Source organism: Myodes glareolus, chromosome 16 (assembly GCF_982192425.1).
Source record: "Myodes glareolus chromosome 16, mMyoGla1.1, whole genome shotgun sequence".
Classification (NCBI taxonomy): domain Eukaryota; kingdom Metazoa; phylum Chordata; class Mammalia; order Rodentia; family Cricetidae; genus Myodes; species Myodes glareolus.
In genome coordinates this window covers 22,340,858-22,359,573 of record NC_142041.1, presented here as the reverse complement: position 1 = coordinate 22,359,573, position 18,716 = coordinate 22,340,858, and the positions used below count along the sequence as shown (strand labels likewise).

Here is an 18,716-nt window from a genome sequence, read left to right as displayed (position 1 = left end):
ATCTCTATATCATATCTCTTCTATTTTTTAAAAAAAAAAAGATATACTGTGACCATTAGCGATTTATATCCAACCCCTTTTAAATGAAAATTAACATTTATAAACATTTATTTAGAGAATTAGGCCATAGTTTTCTTCAAACTGCTGCCTGCTTTCTGTTGAGCGAAGTATTTTAGGGTTTACAGAGACCTTAACAGCAGCACATAAACAGAAGGACATCACTATAGGATATAAAGGAGGAAATACAAATGGATAGCCTTGAAAAGTACTCGTAAAACTGGAGTCTGGAGAGCTGCCTTGTGGTTAAGAGCGCTTGCTGCTCTTCTAGAGAAGGACATGAGTTCCATTCCTGGAACCTGATTAGGTAGCTCACAACTGTAGTATGAGGGGGCAGGCTTGTTGGGGTTACTGTCCCTCCCAGTACCCCAACAGCCAGCAAGCAACAAAGAAAATAACACAGAGTCTACATCAGGTTATAAACTGATTGGCCCATTAGGTCAGGCTACTTATTAATTCTTATGACTTATCTTAACCCATTATTCTTATCTATGTTAGCCACACGGGCTCAGTACCTTTCTCAATGTGACAGCTTACATGTTGCCTCTTCGGTGGTCTGCCCAGGAGTGGTGAGAGAGTTTCTACTTCCAGAATACTCCCAGTCTCTTTGCTCCACCCCTACTTCCTGTCTGGCTTTCCCGCCTATACTGCCTGCCTGGCCAATCAGCATTTTATTAAAATATGATTGACAGAATACAGATAATTCTCCCGCACCATTTCCCTCTCTTTTTTTTTTTAAACAAAGGAAAAATACCCATAATCCATTTGTTGGGAATGTGGGCGTAGTATTTCAGGCTACTTCCTGCTGGTTGGGGGCGCTGATAGTCTTAAGGGGATCTAAAGAAAATTTAGAGTTATAATCAAGTCCTGACTGAAGTATCCTGTGAGTCTTGATCATCTCAGGCAGTAGTCTTGAATCTGTTCTGGATGTGGAACTATGTCATCTGGGCCATCTGTTCCTACCGGAGATTTTTCAGGTGGCCGCCCTTGGTCAAAGGTGATTTTTCTTAACTCTAAATAAATCCAGAGCCTCTCATTTTCTGTGGAAACAAAAGCAAAATCTCTTCTCCAAAGTAACATACCTTTTGACTTCAAATTTGAAGCCAAGGTATTTTCAAAATGCCTATCTTGGGTTAGTTCAGCAGCATTTATAAACAACAGTCTTATATCAACTGTTGCTCCTTCCTCAGCATTCAAACAATTCAAAGAGAGCATAATAACACACAGTATCAAGATTCTCTGTGTATTTTCCATCTTTATGCGGCTTTATTTCAACCTCTATTTCTTTTATTTTTACTTTTAACTTTTGGCTTTTTGAGACGGGTTCTCTGTATATATCTTTGTCCTGGAATAACTCTGTAGACCAGGCTGTCCTTGAACTCACAGAGAGCCCTCTGCCTCTGCCTCCCAGGCATTGGGATTAAAGGTGTGTACCACCACACCTTGAGGTCACAGAGGTCAATCTACCTCTGCCCCTTGAAGTCACAGAGGTCAATATGCCTCTGCCTCCCAGGCATTGGGATTAAAGGTGTGTACCACCACACCCAACTACTCTCTTTCTTTCCTTTTAACTTTAAGAACTTTAACTTTTAGCCTGCATATACACACTGTAAACCATTTAGAGGTTTTCTTCCTCTTTGAATCTCTCTTTACTGTATATTTTTTTTTCTGACCATATGAGTCTTTAATTTACTAAGCAATATGGAGAGCTGTGGCTTTGACGGCTAGATCCAGCTCATTCCTTAGCTTTCCAGACTCATAGCTGAGATACCAGCCAGAGCTGTGTTCACTGCCACAACTTGTCGTGTTTCAAGGTCCTTGCTAGCAAGCAAGCTGCATCATTCTGCTCACAGACCACACTCAGTCGGACTGCCTGCCTGCAGGAGTCAGAGTTTGTCCTGGCAGGACAGCCCAGAAAGCCGGCATTTTAAAACAGTGCAGCTTTTTTCCTGCTACAGCTGAAAACCGAAAAGCATGCGTTAAGCTTTTGATCAACACCATTTAAGTGTTTCGTGGCAGGACCTCTTAATGAGCTCCAGGCTTTTGCAGCTAAAGCTGAGTCAGGAAGCCTCTCTTAGATGAGAGTGCTTGCTTGTCTCTAGCAAGCAGAGCAGACCAGAGAAATTGTTGCTACCAAGAAACCATGCATAATGCTGTTATTTTGTTCTAGAATTACTTCCCAAGCTATCTCAGGCTTTATGTGGATACAGTTGTCCACATGTTGGCACCATATGTAACACGAGAGGCCGGCTTGTTGGGGTTTCTGTCCCACCCGGTACTCTACAGCCGGCAATTCCCAAAGAAAATAACACAGAGTCTACATCAGGTTATAAACTGATTGGCCCATTAGGTCAGGCTACTTATTAATTCTTATGACTTATCTTAACCCATTATTCTTATCTATGTTAGCCACACGGGCTCAGTACCTTTCTCAATGTGACAGCTTACATGTTGCCTCTTCGGTGGTCTGCCCAGGAGTGGTGAGAGAGTTTCTACTTCCAGAATACTCCCAGTCTCTTTGCTCCACCCCTACTTCCTGTCTGGCTTTCCCGCCTATACTGCCTGCCTGGCCAATCAGCATTTTATTAAAATATGATTGACAGAATACAGATAATTCTCCCGCACCACACAACGGCCTGTAACTTTACCTTCAAGAAATCTGACCCCCTCTAGATTCTGGGGGCACCCCCCACATGCATACACATATACATAAAGATAATTTTTTAATACTTGTATAACATAAGGATTCACATGAAGATAAGTATAAATGATTAATGAGGTTTGCCTGGGGAAAATAAAGGAAGCAACTCAAAAGAAATTAACAAATAAATAATATAAAAGATCAGTGGAGAGGAGAAATGGAATAAATAAAAATAATATTTATTTCCCAAGCCCAAGATGTATGTATGACATTTCATACCTCTTACTATGTTGTACTGCCAATAAAAGAAAATGCTGTGGGTGACCTTAGATCAACCATTATAGCCATTGCGGGAAGATATGAAAATGGTAAAAGTAGAAAAAGATCAACAAGAATCAACTCAGGAAGATCCCGACAGCCTATACCCAGTCAAGAAGCTGAATTCCAGAAAGCCTTTCTCTTCCCTTCCAGAAGCTACTAAGACATACATGGTTTACAGAGAGTAAACTGTCCGTCATGCCTTCACACGTAAGTTGTCTGCAGGGGACAGAGCCTGTTTGTAGACCCAAGAAGAGAGCAGCCGAGTCACTCACTGCATGAGACTCAGAAAACCTGAACATGGAAGGAAATGGCACAGTGAACATGTTAAGCATGCTAAAAGAATAGCTGCATAGCACACGGGCAGTAGTGTGATCCTTTACCTTGATGGGTTGAAGAGAACACTTCCCAGGGCACAAGGCCTCACAATCCATCTCTAGCACTGCCGCAAGGGTAGGGGAGGTAAAGTAACAGCTGAACTGATTACATAAAACACATGCATTCTCATAGTTAGCCAAAGATCTTTTAAGGAAATTTGAATTAGGGGGGATATGGGATTGCCTTGATTTGATGAAGGGAAGATAGTGGAAACCTAGCGTGAACATCATGTTCAATGGTGAGACTTGAGAAGCTTTCCCATTATAATCAGAAAAGCAGCGTGTGTTGGATGCTTCTATTAAATAGTATGCTAGCGTTTAGGCCCTGGAATAGCAGATAAATTGGGAGGTTAAGCCAATATAAGATGCTAATGGGAGAAACTGTGTTTTGAGAGAAATTCGGGGGTGGGGCTAGGGAGTTTGGCTGTGCTCTTGCGACTGTGTGTAGTGCAGACTTAAATTTTGAAAGGGCAGGTCAGTTGTAGATGGCTTTTGTCTCGCTTAGCCTCTTTAATTAGCACCAGTAAACACACTGCTCTAGAGTGCCGGGGACCCTTCCTTCTCATTTAGCAATTATGTTCAAAGATTGGGCAATTGAGCTGGTAAGATTGTTCTAACCACCCCAAAGTGGCTCTATTTGTTTTAAAATTTTTGGAAGAAAATAAAAATATCCTACTCTAGCTCACTCTTCAGTGTAGCAACTGTTCTAACTGCTGTTTTTGGCAAAAGTGGAATGAAGTGAAGTGGTTCAAGTTAGGAGACAGATGGGAGATGTTTTTGCAATAGTAAGAACCCTTAAATTTGTATCCTGATTTAGGGTGCCTTAGTCTAAATTTAAATCTGTTCGAATTTTGAATCTCTCCCTAAGGCTTTAAAGTACAGACTGCTCTGTGCCAGATTTCATCGTAGCTTTTAAACCCAAGATAACACTGAGAGATTTAGTATCAGTCATTATTTACTGGTAACCCAGGCAAAGTCCACACATGCGCTGTTCTGTGTGACTTTCTGCCCCCCTCCTCTCCATGGTCTGACTTTACAGTTACCACATTTTATGGATTGTTTATCTTTCCTATTCTCCTGGGAAGCCAAGGTACTCTTTGGCTGAATGGATTGAAAATGAGTAGAGAAATAAAAATCACAGTCTAGGTATTTGGTTAGGAACAAAAGTTAACATTAGAGTGGAACTGTTGGTTTTCACGTTGTTTCTATATTTTAAGTGTTTGGGGTTTGCTCTCAGGTTCTTCTTCACTGTTCCAAGCTCTACTTTTGTAATCTGTAGTATTATATCGCGTGAGTCCTCGAGCTGTGTCTTTCCTCTCTCGGCTCTTAGATGAGACTAAAGGCTGATAATAAGGGAGACGCTTCCTGGTGGCTGTTACTAGGTAGATCGTGTCTGTCTCAATTCGGGTTCACTGTGTCAACCTGATAGTGTGGGGCAGGTGGACATTCTGCTGACCAGCAAGTGGTTGTGGGGGTGGAGACTGAAGACGGATAGCTGTGTCTCCTGACAAAATAAGTCATTCCGTGGATATGAGTGTGCACGGGGAAACTGGGCCCAGCAGGTGGTGGCTCTAAGCAGGATCTGATTTCTTTCTTGGCAATGAGATTTTCTATGGCTGTCTTTTCATAGATGCCAGCTGGCACTGCCCGCTAACTGCCAGTACCTACTGGCCTTTGTAGTGGACTTGTTGCTTTCTTTAGAATGTATTCAGACACACTTTCATGTATGGCTTTGTGTTTGCTTCGTGGCGAAACAAGGTATTCAAAAGTCGAATTCATTCTTGGGGTTCACCTGGTGGTAAAACATGATAACCAAATGCAGTCAGATCCCTTTTCTCCGGTTCTTTACTCTCTCTTTAATTCTCTGGTATATTAAACGTTTGATCCCATTATTGCCATTTCAGATTTGCTTACTGAAAGTTCTTTCTGAGTTATAAAGCAAAAAACGTTCTCATTGAGAATCCAGCCCAGAATATAGAGCTATGTAACTGGAAACAGGCCGCTGCTTTTAACTTTCCTTTGTGATATGGCATATATAATTTACTTAATTCAAAGGATCTACTTAAATACTTTGTTTTTTTTTGAGACAGTGTCTTATGTAGATCAGGCTGCCCTAGAACTCAGTAAATGACTGAAGCTGGACTTGAACTCCTGATCCTCGTTCCTTCCCCTCCCAAGAAGTTTAAAGATGTTCTTTAGAATTTAGAGGAAACAAGGGTAGAAGGTACAGTTTTATTGTGTCTAGAGCGGAGGAAAAACATAGGGGGTGCTGTTGGGATCAGTCCTTGTCCCTTGGAACACCAGATTGTATGAGAGAAGAAAATGACCACTTCCTCCCATTCTGTGGAAACGTTGTTGTGACACCTCTTTCCCATGGTTTCCTAAAAAAGTCCCGGGACTGACTTCAGTTTGCCTAATTTTGGTGTATTCCCATCTCTGAAGTAATCACCATAACTTACTAGCCAGGCCTAGGTTCTGTTTAGGTTGGTTGGTTTGTCTTTTTTCTCATCTCTGGAGCTTATGGATGGGATTAGCTTCCCTTCAGATGGATGCAGTGTTGGGACTAATTGAGTCCTGGCCTTCAGCTGCTCTTCCCTACTAGAGCCTTCTAATGGAAGTGACTAAAGCTGTGCTTTGCCTAGAGGATCAGAGGATGGGATTTTCACCTGTTGGCCATTGAATGCCAGGTATTTTAGCCTCCATGGTGCTATTAAAGAGGGCTTTTTGGTACCAGTGTTGGAAGGTCTGTGTGTCAGTCTGTCTCTGCATGTGTATTCTCAACTTCCAGCCCCTTGCCCGAAGCTCTCAAACTGGGTTCTAGCGCATAGAGCACAGATGGGGCCCGCGGTGCGTGGCAATGCAGAACTGAAGAGGAAGATGAGGGTGTAAACCCCTAAAGAAGAAAGGAGTGCTGAGCAGATAAAAAAATAGATGCCAACTCTCTCCCCAAATCTGCTTAATAGGAAAGGGATGTCCCTCAGCCAAGAAGGTATGCACAGCAGTTGGGTTACTTGGCCTCATGCTCCCTGCCCGCCCTTGTTTTGCTGCAGGTACCTGTTTCCCAAGTTCACACTGTGTTGGACGGAGTTTGCAGACATGAAAGTCCACGTTCCCTGTGAAACAGTTGACTACATTGAAGCCAACTATGGTAAGACCTGGAAGATTCCTGTGAAGACATGGGACTGGAAGAGTTCACCCCCAAATGTTCAGCCCAATGGGATCTGGCCTATTTCTGAGTGGGACGAGGTTATCCAGTTGTACTGAGAATACAAAGTTAAGGAGGGAGATTTCCCACAACAAGAAGATGGGTAACTCTTCAAAGCACCTCTGTCTTTTTGCTGCATATGAGAGCCAAAGAAGATAAATGACAAGTGGACTATCTAATCGGCTGTCATTCTACAATTCCTGAGGAGTTTCTACACTGGGTGAAATACTAGGTTCTGGTGGACAGGCAAAGATGAATGAGCAAATGCTGCCTCTCTCCTGTCAGATTGGTAAGCACTCCAGTCTTTTAAGGGAATGTCCCCCACCCTCTGAAGAGCTGATGTACGTTACGATGTATTCCATAATGATTCTTAAAATGTTGAGTAATATTTATGCTGGAAAGTGAGCTCATCATTCAGAGCTAAGGAGGAGTACATTAGTTAGGAATCATTCATTCCTGCCTGTCCTCTGGAGTTAAGCTGTTGCATTCATGCCGCTTTTGAGACTGCGGAATGAGAGTTAGTACTTCAGTGAGTGATCAGACTTTATGTTGCATAGAGAAAGATAGTGGCAGACTCGTCTTACAAGCATTTCTACCACAGTTGGCTTAAAACACAGGGCGATTTATGAAGGGAGATGAGAGCCAATTTCAAGCCTTGTCAGGATGCATATTTTCATGTTTGAAGTGAGAAGTTGATGCCTACATGAGGCTTATGTTTCCGACATCATAGGAACGCCTTCGCTGACCTGCAGTAGCACACGCTCTTGAGTCTCTCAGTCATGCTGTCTGAAAGCTGTGATTTCCCAAGGCTTACTTTCCTTATTTCATTCTTGATCACTCTTAGATTTGAAAAATAGGAGTAATTCATGGGTGTTTTTTATTTTTTGAACTTGGAACTCTTCTACCCTTTATTTAATGTCGACACTAAATACTAATAGAAACACTCTGAGGTTTCTAAATAGACCCTTTATGTATCAACCCTAACTCTGTTTCTTTAATATATAGTCTACACACTATTTTATTTAGAATAAAGATGCGACTGTTCTTCTATCCAATACTACTTCAGGTGTCCATAATGAAGGCTTAATGTGAACCTGGTAACTCTTCCTTGTTCTGGATCACTGCTTTTAAAGCTATGTCCATCCCTAGATTTTCCTTCTGCTGAGTGTAATAGACTTCCTTTTTACCAAGTACTACACCTGCTGGACCCTTGACCTCCTTCTTCTTCACACAAAATACACTTGTGAGTAGCTGTGCCCTCTATTTACCTGTACTTACGCCATGTGCTCTAAGCGAGAGATGCAGGGGAGTCTGGCACAGTAAATGCTGCCTGGAAGAGGGGGTTCTCTACTCTCTGCTTAGGGATGCGTCCATGGCAGCCTGACAGATTTTCCTTTGAAACTATAGTTACTAAAATGAAAACCAGAATGTCTAAGGGAATGGCTGCCAGAATTTTAAAAGCAAACAAACAAACAAACAAAAAACTTGGGAGGTGACTTGAAGCCACCCACTTCCAAATTTCAAAATCAAGGTGAGAACTCTTTGATAGACAATAAGCAACAGTCTGTGAGGATGTATCCTCCATGCAGGGAACTGAGTCTCATCATGACCATCATAATCAGATTTTCAGGGACCTTTATAATTATTAGCAAATGTGCCCCCAAATTATAGATCGTAAACAGTTCTTTCCTAGAAAATAAGTCCACATTCTATTTACCCACGTTTTAGATAGCCAACCCTAATTTCATTTTTTTTTGTGCACCAGAAATACAGCATATAATAATAGTGTTCTTGAGAAACCCCCTATCTGAAGAGGCCCACTGGGTTGTACTCAGTATCCAGAAGTAGGAGCACTCACATTGTGTTTCTTGAGAGCCCTCATCTTCTGCCAGGGGAGCCAACGTACTCCTGTTCAAATTGCTTTGTTTGTATCCATCTTTGAAGTTCAAGGTTGGGCAGTGTCCAGAGTACAAGCTATCTTGGCCATGGTCAGAGGTTTCATATGTTCTTTCCTACACAGAGGGCAGCTCCACATCATGTCTTCCCTCTGATTGTCTTTAATGTTGGGGTGCCATCCTTCCTTGGAGAAAATGAAAACCTTTCCCAGAATTTGAAGGTGAGGCCTGCTTCAGAAAATGATCCCATGATTCAGACATAGTGAAGCCTATGCTTCTTCTTTTTTTTAATATTTATTTATTGTGTATACAGTGTATATACATGCTTGCAGGCCACAAGAGCGCCAGATCTCATTACAGATGGTTGTGAGCCACCATGTGGTTGCTGGGAATTGAACTCAGGACCTCTTGAAGAACAGTCAGTGCTCTTAACCACTGAGCCATCTCTCCAGCCCAGCCTATGCTTCTTAGCCTTTGAACTCTGTTGGGTGTCCTGAGACCTTGGGTTAGGTGTGCTCACTCCCTGTACCTTCTCAGATCACTTTTCTTTCCTTCCTGAATATGCCAGCTGTCCTTCTATAGGACTGCTTTCTGGTCTGATTGCCTGGTTTACTTGAAGATACTTATTGGTAGTTATGTAACCAAGGATATCTCCAGAGCGACCCTGAGAAGCAAACACTTTCTTAGTGTGCAACAGCCAGCTACTTTTCCAAACATGGAGCACATGCCCTGCTCTTGGCTGCCTTATTGACATCTGGCCCCTGAGATAAAATAATAGTAACCACAGCTGGCCATCTAAGAATAGCTGAGCCATTAGAGAACTGGCTTCTCAGATTCCCTTGCTAGCCTGCAGTGTGGCCACTGTGTACTTAATGAAACATTCTTTCTGGCCTTATTTCTCAGCTAGTGAGTAATCCCAGGAAGGAGCGAGCTGAACAGAACAGCTGAGGCCAAGATGCAGCAAGTATTCTGTGACTTCTGGTCTGCTGCTGTCTGCAGACCTGAGATCAGCTCTCAGTGCGGCCTCCATGACACCTGACTCCAGTGTCTCGGGGACGTGCCCTTTGGGGTGCTCCTGCCAGTCCCCACTGAAGGCCTCAGGTGACAAAAGATGCTAAGGAGGAATGTTTCTTTCTTTTCCAAAATTTTTAAGCTACCTTCCTGATGCAGGAGAATTGTCAGTATTCTGTCAATCATATTTTAATAAAACGCTGATTGGCCAGGCAGGCAATATAGGCAGGAAAACCAGACAGGAAGTAGAGATGATGCAATGAGAACAGGAGAATTCTGGGAAGCAGAGAAGTTCCTCTGCCACTCCTGTGCAGACCACTGAAGAGGCGACATGTAAGCTGACAGCTGAAAAAGGTACTGAGCCCGTGTGGCTAACATAGATCAGAATAATGGGTTAAGATAAGTCATAAGAACTAATAAGTAGCCTGACCAAATGGGCCAATCAGTTTATAACCTTATGGAGTCCTGTGTGTGATTTTCTTTGTTGCTTGCGGCTGTTGGGGTACCAGGAGGGACAGAAACCCCAACAAGCCGGCCCTCATGTTACACCTTCCTACCTTTATCTGGGAAAAAAAGCCTTGTCTACAGAAAATAGAACCGTTTATGTCTGAAGACATCAGCCTGTGTTTCCTGACTCTTGAAATGTTTTAAAGGGTTATGAAACATAAGGTACTCCAGTTCAGGGCTAGGGTTAAGTTATGAAATGTACGTTTCCTACTTCCTGTTTCCTTGGTAATCGTTTAAATAGGATACTTAAATTGTAGGTGAGGATACACTGCCTTCTCAGAAGGTTGCATGGCAGAAGTTGCTTAGAAATAAAATTGGGGGTGGGGCCCTGAGATGGCTTAGTGGGTAAAAGCCCTTGTCACCAAAGCTATATTGAGCGTGATCCCCAGGACCCATCCAGTGCAAGGAGAAAACTGATTTCCACAAGTTGCCTGTGACTCCCTGCGCGTAGGCTACAGTGTGCTTGCATCTCCTCTCCAGCACACAGGTAAATGTAGTGAAACAGCCTAGTATGTCTGCACCGTGCAGGTCAGGTTATGTCCTTTATGAACTGAGAGTCATTGCCGTATTACCTCCACCTGTAAATAGAGCTGCGTTTTCATTGAGCTGACCAAGCCGCTGTCTTCTGAGCATATCCATGTACTGTTTTCTTCTAAGCCCGGCCAGTTTGCTCTCAGATTTGGTGCCTGATGTGCTATGGACTTGCTTTTCAGTATTCTAGTTTTAGGTGGCAAACATCACTGTATAAATCTACAGAACCAAAGCTTTGGAATGCCTAGTTATTCACTGCCTACCCTGGATGGAGATGTGGATAGTGGAGACTTCTTGCCCAGCATATGTGAGGCCTGGGTCAGTACAAATCACCAGAAATCTGAGCAGAAGGATTACCATGTTGAAGACCAGCCTGGGCTACACAGTGAGTTTCAACGCATCCTGGGCTACCGTGTTAAGACCCTGTACTGAGGGAGGGGGAAGGAGGAAAGAGAGACAGAGACAGAGACAGAGGAGATGATGCTCATGTCAATCATCTGCCCACAGATGTATGTTTGTGTCTAAGCTAGGCAAGAAGCAGCAGCGTGTGTCATGCTGTTGTAAGTTACTTCACATTAGAGCAAAACACTAATTAGAGTCAATTGTAGGCAAACAGACCAATTCAGTGTTGAGTCCTTTTGTATATGACCAGTAAGCAGATATAAATTTTCTGAGAAATTTGTTTCTGTTCCCTCAGAACACCTAGACTAGAATTGCCCCTATAATTCCTAGACCCAACCTAATAGAATTTCTCTGAGGACCCACACAGCTATCTGAACTTCTTCTGAGTAGCTTTCAAAGAAGGAGTGTATAGGAAAGCTTTGTCACATAAAATATCCTGCCATGCACTTTAAACACTATAAGCTCTACAACCTTCTGACAGTTTGTTCAAAGCATGAGTTTATTGAATGCAAATAATGTGTGACTCTGTCAACATGTTATGACTATAAAACATGTATGTGAATTTTCTAGACCATCTCATGTTTAAACATGGGATTTCCGTGTATGCATACCAGTTTCCTACATGATTTTTGTCTTCAGGTATAGTTTATGGTACTACTGAAAAGACTTTTAATATTATTACTCTGAGGATTTGTAATATATGATCTACTTTGGGATGTTTAATAAAATTTTTTAATCTCTTGTGCTTTTTTGTGTTTTTGAAACTTAAGCTAGAAATAAAAGCCACTTGTTGTAAGGAGGCTGCTAGTTAGTTTCCTGCTGCTCAGCCCCGAAATAAGCACTCAGAAACCATATTATTTGCAATACTGTTTGGCCAATAGCTTAAGCATATTTCCGGCTAACTCTTTTATCTTAATTTAACCCATCTCTGTTAATCTATGTATCGCCACAAGGCTGTGGTTTACCAGGTAGAGTTCTGGCGTCTGTTTCCGGAGGGGCTACATGGCTTCTCCTGACCCTGCCCTCTTTCTCCCAGCATTCAGTTTGGTTTTCTCCACATAGCTCTACTCTACCTTTATCAAGCCAAGTCGGTTTCTTTATTAAACAATGGTATTCACAGCATACAGAAGGAAATTCCACATCAGCCTCTAACATTCAAAACTGGTAAAATAATAATCTTGCCACAAATACAATATTTCTAAAAATCAAGTCTAGAAAGTTTACATGCATACACTGGGATACATAATTTCTCAGTGACAAAGTCTGCTATATGACATCTCTAATCATGCAGAATTTGGCTTATCCACTCATGGTAGCCAGGGTAAACACCCACTGTGGAATACCCACTTTGGACATACTCAAAGAGCTCTAGAAAGTTCTCTTACAGTATTCAAGCTAAAGTCAAAATTGTAAAGAAATGCCCCCGCATGGGGTGACAATCCCTAGTTTATGCAAACCCGACTATCTTTAAATAGGAAATATATATATAAGAAACCAAAGAAGACATACATGAATAGAGATACTGTGTGTTGAACATTAGAAAACTCAAAAGATGTGAAATTTGCCAAAATTGATGTATTGGTTTGGTGTGCAACTCCTACAATGATCTCAGCCATGTTTTTCTAAGCCTTATTCTAAAATTCATATGATGAATTTATCTAGTGGAGCTCAATCCATCTTGACAAAAACAGGTTTGACAAAAAGAATAGAAAAGAGAGCACAGGAGAGATGGTTCCAGCGTATACTAGGTAATACTAGGTAATCTTCCAGAGGTCCTGTTTCAGATCCCAGCACCCACATGGAAGCTCACAACTGAGCTCCAGAGGACCCAACACCCTTTTCTGTTTCTGTGGGCACCAGGCATATGCATGGTGCACATGTATACGTGCAAACAAAACAAACATGCCATTTTAAAGAATCTAAGACAAAAAGATGCAAGTCTTCTCACATTTTAATAGGTCTGTGATCTAAGGGAGATGGTGATCCCGAGTTTCACAGTGAAATTGCTCTGTAGAGATAACAGATCTTAAACCCTGTCTTCTCATTTGAAATCCACTGGCTACAACTTCTGCCAATTATTACTACTGGTCTAGAAAATTAAAAATTAAAAATAATTTTTAAAATTAGAACATGAATCCAACATTATTTTTTCAGCAAGCAAATATATATATATAAATTTGGTATAAAAACTTTATGGGTTAGCAATAGCTGGTGCCTGAGTCTCTGCAAGGAAACTGCTGTGGGTGTTCACAAAATGGTGAATGCAGCCCTTTTCCAGAAGCCAAGGATCTTAGAGATGGCATCAAAGGTGGCTGTACTGAAGTTGTCCATGTGTCAGCGCAGCCCCAGCCCTCAGTGCTGGCCAGCGGCAGCAGCTTGAACACAAGAACCTGAGCTTCTCAGGGAAAGGGTGAGGCGCATCAGAGGAACCACAGTAGCCCATCACCTCACATGGTACAGTGTGGACTTTCTCATTCTTTTTCCACCAGTAATGTGGCATCTCTGCATCGGGACAATGGGAATCTTGCCCCCAGAGCTGCCAGCACCTACTTCCTTGGGGTTTTAACACCCAGGTCAACAAACATTGTAGACCATAATGGCTACAAAGCTGGCCCGGCGCCTCCACTTCAGCCCTGGCCTGATCTTCAAAACCTCATCAAGGGACACTCTAAGGAAAAAGTCAGTAATCTCATGTTCTTGGATGGACAGAGAGAACGGGTAGCTCTTCAGGGACTTGGTCTTTATGGCCCCTTGACCAGGGGACATAAGTTGGTGACTTCCTGTCTTTGCCTCTGCCTCCCAAGCACCACGTGACCCCATTCTTGACCACTTTGACCTCTAGAAAACTTCAGAATTCTCCCAGGTATGGGCCTCAGTCCTCATCCTCTGGAACCTACTGCTGCATGGGCACCACCCATTTGATGCTTTCTTGAACAAGAAGTGAATCGACTTGAAAAAAAAAAAAAAAGCTGGGCGGTGGTGGCACGCGCCTTTAATCCCAGCACTTGGGAGGTAGAGGCAGGCAGATCCCTGTGAGTTCGAGGCCAGCCTGGTCTACAAGAGCTAGTTCCAGGACAGGCACCAAAAACTATGGAGAAACCCTGTCTCGAAAATAAAAAAAAAAAAAGAAAAAATTATAGAGGTTGTTTCATGAAGAAGGCAAGAGGCATTTGGTGACAAATTGTAAAGGTAGATGTCAGAGCAATGATGGATGGTTGCTGGTAGGTAGAGTCACCAACTGGTGGTTTGGTGGCTTAGAGCCCTTGGATGTGCCAAGCAGTGCAAACATCCCATAAGATGTACCCACACGGGGGGTAGTGGCCTTGATGCTTGCCCTCTGAGGACAGCAGTAGCCTCCATCCCAGACACTTGTAACAGCTGATTGCAAACTATCCACAGCTACAATTCTCACCCTCCCTAGCCTCCTGGTTCCAGCATTACGCCCACCACACCCTGAAGAGCATTGTAGGGTGATTTCCAACTCAAGCCCTCGGCACAGTGAGTCTGGATGTTGGTGTCCACCACAAAGGGGACTCCATTGTAGCTGTGGTAACACACCACCTCCACTCTGATCTGTGTAGTGGCTGCAGAGATGTGACTGGTGATGGAGCTGGGCTTGTAGCCCTAGACCATGCTTTCCATATTGGTTGCTTTGTGTCTTCTAGCTGCTGGGCCCAACTCTCAGGCTATCATTCATACGCTGTGCCGGGCCAGCCTATTGTGAAAGCTGCTATGTGGCCACCCTGGAGAAGTGTTTTGCATGCTCTGGATCTATCCTAGACCACATCCTTTAGACTACTATAACAGAAGCTTACTGTAACAGATCCAGACCATAGCACCACTAACTCTATAATGGAAGTACCATTCAGGCCATAAAACTCAGCGTGTAGACAGTACTAACTGGCAAAATGAAAATAAAGACCTAATCCATTTAAGTTCATAGTTATGGCAAAGTCTCAAAATGCACTAACCTTGCTTTTTGGCTTCTGTAGTTTCCCTTCTGGCTAAACTGTTCTTGTTAACTAAAGGATGTCAACCCAAAACATGATTGTTGTGCTTCACAGCCCATGCTGAGAAAGGCTCAAGGCCCTGAACACCCAGTGTAGACACCAGCTGGCTAGTAGAGATTTTTCTGTTGGCTTAAACCCGTGTCTGAGCTGTCTTCTCTGGTGAATACTCCACAGTACTTACCGCCCTAATCAGGGGACTCATGTCATGCACTAATTTCCTGGTCTGTATCTACAGCGCCTATTCCAAAAGTTGGGTGTAATTGGAGACTACGCGTTCCAGGCAACTCAGACCTGAATAATCACACAGAAACTATATTAATTACAACACTGTTTGGCCTCTTCCTATATAGCTCTTAAATTTTAAATTTGTCCATTTCTATTAATCTGTGTGTCACTACAAGGCTATGACCTACCAGTAAGGTTCTGGTTTCTCCTTCAGCAGCTGCATGGCATCTGTCTGACTCTGCCTATTCTCTCTATACATCTATGTTTGACTTTCCCACTTGGCTTTTTCTCTGCTAAGCCATTGACCAAAAGATCTTTATTCATTAGCCAATAAAAGCAACACAAAACCAGAAGGTTATCCCACATCAGTTGGGGACCTGGGATCTGTGCCCTAACTGCCCTTCTTCCTCCTATAGTGATATGCACAACAGCAGCTTCCTCCTTACCTTATGGTCCTGGCTCATGGTGGCTCCTAAAGCCAGCCCTGTATTCATCAGGACCTAGGAGAAGACCCCCATCTGGACCATCTGCAGGCTCTCAGTACAAAGAGCCTTGACTTCTACAAAGAAAGTAGGACCAGCTAGGGTACTGGTGGTAATGTAGAAGTGGGTATCAGATCTTGCATGGTAAGCAGGGGTAAGCATGGATAGTGGGGTGGGTGGTATAAGGTCAGGATGGGGAGACCAAGACTGCCATCCACATCCAGACTATCCAGCATGCTGGTCAGAGACTCTATCTTGGCATCCAGTGCATCACAGCGCATCACAGTGATTCACAACACATCACAGAGCATCAAGGCGCATCACGGCACATCACACATCACAGTGACTCACAACACATCACAGCGCGTCACAGTGCATCACGGCGCATCACAACGCATCACAACACATCACAGCGCATCACGACGCATCACAGCGCATCAAGGCGCATCATGGTGCGTCATGGCGCATCACACATCACAGTGACTCACAACACATCACAGCGCGTCACAGTGCATCACGGCGCATCACAACACATCACAGCGCATCACGGCGCATCACAGTGCATCACAGCGCGTCACGGCGCATCACAACACATCACCGCGCATCACGGCTCATCACGGCGCATCAGAGTGCATCACAGCACGTCACGGCACATCACAACACATCACAGTGATTCACAACACATCACTGCACATCACAGTGCAGGCAATGCCAAGAGGAGGTGCCCATCTGCATCTGCTACTTTCAATTGGAGATCAGGCTGGGATGAACTCCACATACTTGGACCAGTAGAGATTTCAAATTCTGGGTCTCAGTCCTCATCCTCACCTCCTGGAACCCCAGACTTCATAGGGATAACAAATTCCTCTAGTTGTCCTGGGGATGGAAGTAGTTGGGACTAACCACTGACCTCACTTCTACTCTATTTGGGCCCTAATAAGTCAGATGGAATAAGTCCATCTTGTTTTCATTAACGCTCGTCCTCCACCCCCTACCCCAGCCAGAGAGTCCGCTGCACCCACCAGAAAGAGCTGAAAACCTTGTTACAAGTGAATGGCCCTGGGCCAGCCTAGAATCCCTGAAAAAGCATAGAAACAGTGAGTGGAAGCTGAGCCAGGCTCGGGCCGTTTCCGTTAGTGTGAGTCTTCAGAATGGGTCTGAACCAGCAGCTGGTAACGTTTATTTCAGACCATTTGCAAAGATGTCAAATCTTCAGTGGTTAAAAAGACAGATGAGTCTTGAGGAGGGCAGAAGTAGGCATTAATATCTGTTATTAAAGGCAGAGGTGAGAACCCTGGTGGGAAATCAAGGTTTCTTTGTCGATCTGTTTTCTTTGTGGTATCTTCGGATTGGATTTAAAGAGAATTTCCTAAGACGCTTCCTGGAAACCTTGGCTGGATCAGAGGATGAGGATGTGCTGCTGTCAGGCCCGGTGTGTGTGTTTGGTTTGGGATTTGTCAGTCTGGAAAGCTGGGGGTGGGGGTAGGGTGGGGGCCGTGAGCAGCTTGAGCCTGGCAGATTTCCCCCACCTGCCTAAAATACAGCCCAGAGGGAGCTGAGGCCCCTCTTAACTCAACCCTGCACCTCCACTCTTTGCCCCTGGAACTGTGGCCTTTATTTCAAGTCTGGTCCCCTGGGGACTGAGTGGGGAGTGGGGACAGCTGATAAGCCAGGCACTATTGACTTTATGGGGAATATTCAGTGTATTTGCTTTCTACACATAAGCCACACTCTTATCTGCGACCCACAGAGCATCTAAATCCTGTTCAGGGAAACAGTTGATGAGTCATGGTCTTGTACAAAGACCAACGGATAAAGAGGGGGAAACATCCCACCCACACCTTTCTTCCCTCTAGAACCTGGTCCTGCCCACCCTGCCCCATCTCCCTCCGTTTTCATCTCTGCTCTTGGGTTTATTGCCTGAAAAAAATAGAAGCATTCATTGCTCCAGGCCTATGGAGTTAAGGCCAAGCCAGCCTTGTCCTGAGAGGTTGGTAGGCAGCTGGGCATACCCACAGCAGTGTGCCCCTCTAATTGGTTACTATGGGGGGGGAAATGCCCATTCACTTGAGGCACACCCTTCTTTGTGTTTCGGTGGTCAACATTTGCTCCGGACAGAACTACCCAAAAGGCCTCCACATCAGACGTGTTAGAGAGGACGTGTGTATGTGTTTGTGTGTGTGTGTGTGTGTGTGTGTGTGTGTGTGTGTGTGTGTAGTGAACCAGATGTCTTAGAGAGGATGTGTGTGTGTGTATATGTGTTTGTGTGTGTGTGTATGTGGAGTGAACCAGACGTCTTAGAGGGTGTGTGTGTGTATGTGTGTGTGTGTGTAGTGCAGGTGTTACCAAAGAGGCGTCAGCCTGGGTCCTGGAGAGTGAAAATGATTAATGAATTATAAAACAATGAATAAATAATGCTCGAGAAGCTTGCTTTCATTGCAGGCACCTCCCTCCTCTGGTTCATCCACACTCTGCTTTCCAGCAACGCTGCTCCTGGTCACTCAGAGGGGAGGGCAGGCCAGAACCCTGGGCTGAACAGATGAAAGGAGGCCCTTCAGAATGCACTGTGCAGAAAATTAGGGCCATGTACTTACATTTCCCTATCCCTAAACCAAAAGAACAAGTATTTCAGTGTAGATTTTTTTTGACAGTCTTACGTAACCTATGGTTTCAAACTCCCTGCGTAGCCAAGAATAACTCTGAACTTTGGATTCTCCTGTCTCCACTCGGTTAGTATTGGGCTTACAGAACTCAAGCTCCATGTGAAGTTTATCAGCGTGGAGCTGAAAGGCAGGGCTAGGCAAGTCTGCTACTAACTGAGCTACGTCCTCAGCCCTCCCACCATTGACGTCACACGCTTAACACAATAGCTCACGGGGGCTTCACGAAAGCTCATGAAGTTGATATTTACAGTTTGTAATTTAAAAAAAAGAACTGGGGCCAGGGGAGTGAGCATTCTACTCGGTGCACGCATTCGTGGTACAGGCGTCAGTTGGTCTGCCTCTGAAACCAGTGTTCCGGTCTTCTTTTAGCTACCTCAGGAAGTTGTCTCATG

At 44.0% G+C, this 18,716-nt stretch overlaps 1 protein-coding gene across 5 annotated transcripts in view; it reads left to right on the top strand.

Moving 5' to 3' along the window:
- Fktn (fukutin) overlaps positions 1 to 11,687 on the top strand; it is a 72,626-nt gene extending 60,939 nt beyond the window's left edge. For all 5 annotated transcript variants that reach the window (XM_048419893.3, XM_048419895.3, XM_048419894.3 and 2 more), the window contains one exon: positions 6,444 to 11,687. In XM_048419893.3, the coding sequence (XP_048275850.1) occupies positions 6,444 to 6,657 (214 nt within the window). In that variant the 3' untranslated portion in view covers positions 6,658 to 11,687. The remainder of the gene's footprint in view (positions 1 to 6,443) is intronic.
- The last annotated feature ends 7,029 nt before the right edge of the window (positions 11,688 to 18,716 follow it).